Raw genomic sequence first — 9,236 nt, 5'->3', positions numbered from 1 at the left:
GCTTCAACCTGAGAGTCCTCGCTCAGGACATAGAAGCTAACAGCCACTGCTACTGTGTGAAGGACAATTTAAAATGTTGTCCTTCCTTATTGCATTTGCATACAAAATTATTAAAGGGGCCCCCTTGCTCCAAATATACTGCTCACCTGCAAGTTTCTTATCCTGGAGTGTATTGCTTTCCATGAGTGGAAGAAACTCTTAAAACACTTACATAGTAATGATGGCAGACAAAGGCCAAAATGGTCCATCTAGTCTGCCCAGCATTAAAACCTTTCAAGTATCGGAAGGTCTGTAACATATCACCCCTGCTTCGCTTCTCCTCCAGGGTATACATATTCAGGTTCTTCAACCTCTCCTCATGAGTCATTTGATGGAGACCACCCACCATTTTGGTCGCCCTTCTCTGGACCACCTCCATCCTGTCTCTGTCTCCTTTGAGATATGGTCTCCAGAACTGAACACAGTACTCCAGGTGAGGCCTCACCAAGGACCTGTACAGGGGGATAATCACATCCCTTTTCTTACTAGATATTCCTCTCTCTATGCAGCCTAGCATTCTTCTGGCTTTGGCTATTGCCATGTCACACTGCTTCGTCGACTTCAGGTCGCTAGCTACTATCACCCCAAGGTCTCTCTCCTGCTCCATGCACATCAGCCCATCACCCCCAATGCATATAGTTCTTTCGGATTACCACACCCCAGATGCATGACTCTGCATTTCTTGGCATTGAATCCCAGCTGCCAAATCTTCGACCACTCTTCCAGCTTACTTGGAATCTTCTGGGCAGGTAAGAATGGAGAGAGAAGCCCTGCTATCAGGTTACCATAACCTGTACATAATCCTTGGTGCAGACCATGAAAGTGAAAGCAAACTAATGCAAACAGGGATAACCATTGTTCTAAAATAACTAAAACTTGAAATCACATAACTGTTACTAGTAATCTATCATTTACATCAGTACAACAGTTTTCACAATTCCTGAAGACTGAAAGGTGGCTACTGTGACACTGATTTTTAAAAAGGGCTCCAGAGGTGATCCAGGAAACTACAGACCAGCAAGCCTGATGTTGGTGTCAGGTAAAATGGTAGAAGCCATTCTTAATCAAAATCACTGGGCTATCTACATAGACAAGGCTTAATGTAGAAGAGTCAACATGGTTTTACCAGTCTATTAGATGTTTTTGAAAATGTAAATCTTGCAAATAAAGTCGATATGGTGTATTTGGATTTTCAGAAGGCAGTTGCCAAAGTCCCCCATGAGATAATCCTCAGGAAATGACAAAGTCTTGGGGTAGGAGGCAATGTCCTATTGTGGTCAGGTAACTGATTAAAAGGCTGGAAACAGATGTCAGGACTAAATGTTCAGTTTTCCAAATGGAGAAAGGTTGTTAATGAAGTGCCGCAGGGATCAGCACTAGGACCTGAGCTGTTTAACATATTCATAAATGATCTGGAAAAGGAAATTATGAGTAGGTGATCAAATCCGTAGATAATACAAAATTATTCACATTTATTAAAACAGCAGCAGATTGTGAGGAACTGCAGAGGGACCTTCTTAGACTAGGAGACTGGGCATATGAATGGCAGATTAAATTTAATGTGAAAAAGTGCAAAGGGAAACAAACCCAACTACAAGTATTCAATGATATGTTATATATTGGGAGTCAGTACCCAGAAAAGGACCTTGGAGTCCTAGTGGAAAATACATTGAAACACACTGCTTGGTGTTCAGTGGCAAGTAAAACAAATAGAATGTTAGGAATGATCTGAAAAGGAATGGAGAATACAACAAAAATACCATACTGCCTCTTTATCAAGCCATGGGACGACCACACCCTGAGTATCCTGTGCAGTTCTGGCCACCCCATCTCAAGAAAGACACAGCAGAACTAGAAAAGGTGCAGGAGGGCGACAAAAATGATGAAGGGGGTGGAACATCTCTCCCATGATGAGAGGCTACACAGGTTAGGGCTCTTCAGCTTGGAAAGAGATGGCTGAATGGGGGAGGCATGATGGAAGTTTTATAAAATCATGAGTAACGTGGAATGGGTAAATAAAGGACAGTTATTTACCATTTTAAATAATACTAACGCAAGGGGATACTCCATAACACAACCGCAGATTCAAAACCGATAGTAGGAAGAACTTTTTCACTCAGTGGCCTATCAAGCTATGGGATCTATTGCAAGAGAATGTGATCAAGGCGACTAGCATAGCGGTGTTTTAAAAGAGGTTTGGAGAAGCTACAAGAGGAAAAGTCCCTAACACATTATTAGCCAGGCAGACTAAAAAAAACAAAACTATTGTTATCCCTGGGAGTGCATAACAGGAATTAGATCTACTTTATGCGATCTGCCAGGTACTTGCAACCTGGACTGGCCACTGTTAAACAACCAGATGCTGGGCTCAATGGAGCTTGGTTTGACCCAGGAGGACACTTATGATGCTCATTGTATACTCTCTATGCTGTATTTTCATTTTTTTCCTCCCCTTTCTATTTGGTTCTATACTTTTTGTGGACTTGAGTGTGAATTAATCCCTTTAAGTCTCTTCTTTTTTTTAAGGTTGATCTTTATATAGGAATATGCCATTTCACGAATGTGTCTTCTTTTTCATGTTTCTTTCTAAGTAATGGAATTATAAATTAATAAAATAAAAAAATATAGATCATGGATAACGGACAAGGAAGGGTGGTGTTCTCTTCCAAACAGTCGAGTAGGGTCTTGAACCTCAGCTTTCAGGCATCTGTAATGAAGGGATCTGGAGACAAGTCACCTATGTGTAAAGGAACAATTAAATAGTCAGATTCAAGCATTAGAATAAAGTGTAAAATATTTATGAAACCCCACAGATTAAAGGAGTCATAAGAAGATAAGAATTACGAAAGTAGGCCAGACCAAGGTTTTACTAAGTCAAGCACCCATGGCCCACAGTAATGGACTTCATACGTGTACAATTATTCACCTTGTCACCCCTTTCCAGTTTCTTGCAGTCATGGTTAGCCAAGGGGACACGGAAACCCCTGACGACGTCCCTGATTTGTGGTTCACTTTGTTTCCATAAATATGTCTAATCCAGGGCTTCCCAAACCTGTCCTGGGGACCCCAAGCCAGTCGAGTTTTCAGGATATCCACAATGAATATGCATGAGATACATTTAAATACCATGGAGATTCACCATATGCAAATTTATTTCATGCATATTCATTGTGGATATCCTGAAAACCCGACTGGCTGTGGGGGTCTTCAGGACAGGTTTGGGAGCCCTGCTCTAATCCCTCTGTGATCCCAGTCATATCATTTGCCTGCCCGGGGTCCAGTGACAATGAACTGCAAAGGTTAGCCCTGTATTATGTGAAGTACTTCATTTTGTACATTTTGTAACCTTTTATTTGATTACTTCATTGGAGCTGCCTGGTTCTTCTATTGTTTGGCTTAGTGACATCGATCCCCATTTATTTTTTCTCCACATGTTTCATGATCCTTATAGCCCACCCCCTCCAGCAGGGTTGGTGCAAGATATTAGGCACATAAGTGAATCTACAGCCTTGTGCCTGTTCCTCCCTCCTCCCCCCATCCCAATAAGCCTCCTTTTTCCATCTGAGATTTTGATAATTAGACTCAACAATCAGGACCCAATCACTAACCACTCCTAAACCAGTTCTGTAAACACATAACTGGACAAAGGGAAGATAATTTTCAAAAGCTATTTATGAGATATTTACCTAAAGGCTTTTCAAAAAATTGCCCATCCTAAAAAGCACCTAAAAGTAATGCAGAGATGAAGGGCAAAGTCTGCTCATATGTCCAATTAGGTGGGTGGTTGTTTTTTTTTTTACAAGATCGTTCTAATGGAAAAGCCAGACCTGCCTGGCAAACCAAAACAGCATATAACTCCCAGGACTCACACAGCAGCAATCCAACTTTTGAGAAGACAGTATAAATATTATACCAGGCCCTAGAATAGAATTGCTATTCTTCCCAGCAGAGTAAAGGAAAGGAGAGGCCTAGTGTTTAAATCAATAGGCTGAACTGGGAAACCAGGGTTCATATCCAACAGACAGTCCTTGTGAGCTTGGACAAGTTATTTTATCTCCCATTGCCTCAAGTACCCACCAACTGTAAGTTTTTTGGGGAAGAGATTTAAAGTATCCGAATTCTAATGCTATAAGCTGCCTTGAGCATTATTTGGAGAGTTGGACTAAAAATCCAAATGTATTTATTAGCAATACACCTTCTAATGGAAAAACAGAACAAGCTGGACTACATGGAAACTACACATTATTAGCAGAATATCTCACATTGGTCATACACATAGGCAACTTATAAACTGAGCACCCTTGGTATGGGCCCTAGAATAGGTTAGAAACTGGTTAAGTGGGAGGCAATAAAGGGTAAATAAAATTCACTTCAAGGAGTAGGGGGCATTACTAGCAGTGTGCTTCAGGTATTAGTCCTTGGACCAGTTCTTTTCAACATTTTCTTGAGCCATATTGGTGAAGGACTGTCAGTAAAGGTTTTTTTGCTGATGATACCAAAACCTGCAACAGGGTAGACAGCCAGAATGTATAGAAGACATGAGGCGGAATTTAGTGAAGCTCAAGGAATTGTCTAGCAGAGAGTAATGCATTTAGAGTGCAAAAACCCAAGGGAGAGACCACAGTATGGGAGGTTGAAATTCTTCTAAGCATGAAAGAGCAGATCTGGAGATCATCATATCTGATGATCTTAAGGTGCCTAATAAGTGGATAAAGTAACTGCAAAAGCCGGAAAGATGCTTGGCTACATCGAAGAATGGTCAGCAGAAAATTGGAAGAGATACTGCTCCTGTATAGGTCCCTGGTGAGAAATCATTTGGAATACTGGGTGCAGACCTCATCTTCAAAAGGATCTAAACCAAATGAGTCTCTGTCCAGAGGGTGGCTACTAAATGGTCAGTGGTCTTCGATGTAAAGCATATGGGGACAAAGATCTAAACACATATATTCTAAAGTAAAGATAAGATAGAGACAATATGATAGATGCATTTACCTACTTCCAAAGCTTCATGCACAGGAGGTAAGCCTCTTTCAAGCAGAAAGGCGACTTCAGAATGAGAGGTCATGGATAAGAGTGAAAAGGTGTAGATTCAGGAGTATTTAAGGAAATATTTCTTTACAGAGAGAGTAGTGGACTTATGGAACAACTTCCCGTGGAGGTGGTAGAGACAGAAACAGTTTCTGATTTCAAGAAAGCATGGGATAAACACATGAGATCTCTGAGGGAGTGATAGGAATTGTAAGATGAATTAGTTGAGTGGATGAGTAGATTAGATAGGCCATTCAGTCTTTTTCTGCCATCACATTTCTAAATAGAGAAGAAGTAACTAAAAATTATAAACAGAAATATGTAAACAAATACTAAAGGTTCACCCCTTCCCTCCTTTTCTCTGCAGGACAGGAGGGAAGAGGCTCGATTACAAAGCAGAGTGGCTCTTTGCTTTGCTCTGTCCATTCTAGCTCAACCTCTCCCCATCCTGGTCCTTGCACACTGCCCTGGTGAGGGTGAGGGACTAGAACAGGAAGTAAAGGGCTGTTCTCTGCTGCACTGAGATTAGGGGCACTGGCCAATAAAGTCACCAGGCAGAGCCCTGTCTCTGGTGCTGTCAGTAGTCTATGGGTACAACTGTCAATCACACTGAATGACAGGTGAGATAAGGATGACAGCAGCTAGTTTAAGCCCTGTCCACTCTCCACCCACAAAAATGAATGTATGTAGCCCTGCCCATTGCCTGCCCCAAACCCAACCCACCCCTCCTACCCCAAACCCCACACCCACCTCCACCCATGCCCCTCTCACCCCATAGAAGTGAATGAAGTGGCCCCCTCTCATGCCCTACCCCAAACCAAACTCCCCTATGATGTCACTGGTATGACAACACCAAAAGTCCAACCCTCACATACCCCCAAAAATGTACCCCGTAGAACGTCATCAGAAAAGGCCCTGTTACTTTTTAATGACAACAGAATTAATGGACTCTGGCCATTTTTTCATCTCACCGGAAGTACAACCCCAAACCCACCCCACACTCAAAAATGCGCCCCCTAGAATGTCATCAGAAATGTCCCCTGCCACTTTTAATGATGACATTTCCGGAAACAGATTTACAAGTTACTAGCTGTGACCCTAGGAGAAAGGTCCGCTCTCATTCTGTGCATTGTGACAGGGAGAATCTCCCCCTTCCCTCTTCCCCTCACTGTAGATATGCAATGCCAATGACCCTGCCTGGCAGACATTCAGTGTGAAATCTGAGCAGATCATGTGCAGTATACAAAAAGAATGATTAATAGCAGGGTGCGTGGGGGCTAGAAAACTCAGATAAGCAAAAAGTAAATAAAACAACCTTTAGTTTTTGTTTTTTTTAAAATTACAGACCATTGTGTTTACAAATAGGTATAACAGCACCCTCACAGTGCAAAAAAGCATGTTTTGAAGTTGAGAAAATATAGGCTGGGGTGCTCTGCTGATTGCAAGCCAGGTAGTTCATACAGACATGCCTGAAGCGTACTACCGGATGTAGAAATAAACACGTGATAACTAACATGTGTGAACACAATCCCAGATAGAAAACCAGTAACTGGTCACAAATATAAATATTTGAACTAATAACTGTGTCACATGTGTTTTAAGGATCTATGGAAGGTTTCAGCTTTAACACAGTTAAAAAACAATGAGAGCCATATACATTTGACCTTCATCTCTGCTCTAATGCCTCTATTACAATCTTGCTATTTCATCCTTTTACAGATCATCTAACACAGAAACAGATTGTGATGGTAGATTAGGACTGCAAGGACCATCTGGTCTGCCTGTTTCACAATCTCAGGCTTTACACGCATATCCTTTGTGTTTATTCAATGCTTTTTTTTTTTTAATTCTATTACTGTTTGCTCTGCCATCTCCATGAATCCGCTATCCTTTGTGAAGAAGTATTTTGTTATGTCACTCTTGAGTCTGCCCCCTATTGCCCTTATATAATATCCTCTATTTTCTAGAGCTCACATGCCACTGGAAAAGTATCCTCTCTTTTGTATTTATATCTGTGCAGTATTTGAATGCTTGCGTCCTATCCCCAGCTCTAGAGACATGGCTATGGGTGGACCATAGGCCACCAACTTTGGGTTCACGCCCACCCAATTAAGAGCAAAGTGGGGCCAATGGGAGGATGCGGCATCAGCATCATCGGTGTTGTAGCCACAGGGCTGAAAAGGAAGAGGGCGGTGTCAGCAGGGGCTCAAGAGGAGGACTCAGAGGCAGCACAGACAGTGGCCACAGGAGCTCAGCTTCAGAGGAGGACTTGCAGGCTGTGTGTTCAGATCTTCAGGAGAGAGAGGCTAGATGGGGAAATGAGGGGGTTTGAGAGAGAGACCACTGAATACAGACCCAGGAAGGGGAGGGGAAGGTAATGAGAGACAGCAAGAGAGACTGATTGGGAAACTTCTAGGGAAAGTGGGAATGAGAGAGAAAGAGTAACTGGTGGGGAGAAGAGATTGTTTGGCAGGGTTTGAGACTTATCTTCCACACCCGACCCTGTTTTCAGCAGTCTGTCCCTCTAGTCTCCACTTGCCTTAGTCTGCAGCAGTCTCTCTCTCTCTCAAGTCTGAAATATACCCCCATCCCCAGTAGTCTCTCTCTCCTATGAGAGATGAAAGCTTGTGTGGAGGAGGAGTGTTGAAAGAGGGAAAAAGACTGCTGGGGATAGGGGCGCGGAGGATGAAACTTGAGAAAGAGACTGCTGGGGATGCAGAGGGTTGAGATGAGAGAGGGGGAGAGAGAAACTGCTGGGGGGGGGGGGGGAAGGTTGAGACAAGAGGAGAATGCTGGAGATGGGAGCACTATTCTTCTACTTGCCCACATTAACCTCAGATTCTGCCAAAAAAATCAGTACTGGCTACACCACTGCACTACTCTCTTTTAGAGTAGACATTTTTACATCCTTAAATCTCATTTCGTAGGGCTTATGTGCAGAGATGCCTTTGATCTTATTGAACTGCAATGGGACATCACTGTGCCTGCAAGAGGGTACACGGAGAAAAAGCACACCTGCCCCGTGTGTCAGAGAGATAGTGATTGCCTCTTGTGCATTTGAGAGAGAGGGAACACAGTGAGCACACCTACCTCATATGCACCCCTGGGGAGGGCCTAGAAAAAAAACCCTACATCATCTATCTGCAAGTCAACCACAGGATAAGCTTACTTACCTCTTGTGTGCTCGTGTGAAATGGTTTCGGTGCAGAATCACGAGTTGTTGTTCCAGATGGTATATGCGGAACGCTAAATAAAATGAAGACAACAACTAAAAGGAACACACTGTAAATAAAGAAAGAAGAAGAACTGCTGTTAGTAACCTTCAGATTGGAGAAGCTGCTGCCAGGAAGAGACAGATCCCTGCTTTAATATACTGCACCCCAGACCCCCAAAACTGAGGTACCCAAGTCTTTAAAAAAAAAAAAAAAAAGAAGAAGAAGAAAAAGAGATTTTCTAGCCAATTTCCTTCCCCAATTTTATAAGGAGAGGAACTAGTCCAATGATTAGAACATTGGACTTTGAACCAGGAGAATGTCCTGGGGCATGAATTCAAGCTGCTCTGTGCTAGACACGGAGATTGGATATTCAGTGACTATCCGGATGAACAAGTTAGCAGGATAAAACTTATCCAGCTAACTTGGCTGAGATAGTCAGCAGTGTGGCCCATGCCACAGAACATGCTTGGCTATCTTACAATTAGCCAGATAAAATTAGTTTATCTGGCTAGCTATACGACAGCCAAATAACTGTCCTAGAGTTATCCGCTAAGCCAGATAAGGCTGAATATCAGCATTTATCCAGCTGATTTAGGCCAGATAAATAGCTCCACTCGGGAATGCCCCCATCCTGCTCCTCACTTATTCAACTATTTAGCTGGATAAACAGCTGGCTAAGTGGCAGCAACTGAGGGAGGCCACATATTCAGACAGCACCAGTTAGTTGTCAACTTCTGCATCACCTTAGGCAGCTATTATGCATTTCTATGTCACCATGGCCTGATTGAAAACAAAAAGGTGAATTTTAAAAGCCGGAGTGTGCCAAAACTGGGAGATACACATACAAGTTCCATGCACAAATGAAAAGTTCCAAAGGGTGGTGTGTGGGCATGGACGTTCCTGGATTTCAATTTGAAATCTGTGCTTACTTACATAAATAGGTGCGTGCCAGGG

General features: G+C 42.7%; 1 protein-coding gene across 1 annotated transcript in view; it reads right to left on the bottom strand.

The window, feature by feature from the left end:
• Positions 1 to 1,912: 1,912 nt before the first annotated feature.
• Positions 1,913 to 9,236, bottom strand: part of GRAMD2A (GRAM domain containing 2A) — a 92,744-nt gene continuing 85,420 nt past the window's right edge. Inside the window, exons 11-12 of the mRNA XM_029575336.1 lie at positions 8,241 to 8,349; positions 1,913 to 2,776 (exon numbers count right to left, since the gene is read on the bottom strand). Of these exons, the coding sequence (XP_029431196.1) occupies positions 2,732 to 2,776; positions 8,241 to 8,349 (154 nt within the window). The 3' untranslated portion in view covers positions 1,913 to 2,731. The remainder of the gene's footprint in view (positions 2,777 to 8,240; positions 8,350 to 9,236) is intronic.

Source organism: Rhinatrema bivittatum, chromosome 13 (genome assembly GCF_901001135.1).
Source record: "Rhinatrema bivittatum chromosome 13, aRhiBiv1.1, whole genome shotgun sequence".
NCBI classification, from domain to species: domain Eukaryota; kingdom Metazoa; phylum Chordata; class Amphibia; order Gymnophiona; family Rhinatrematidae; genus Rhinatrema; species Rhinatrema bivittatum.
Note: the sequence above shows the minus strand (reverse complement) of the source record. Positions and strands in the feature narration are given on the sequence as shown.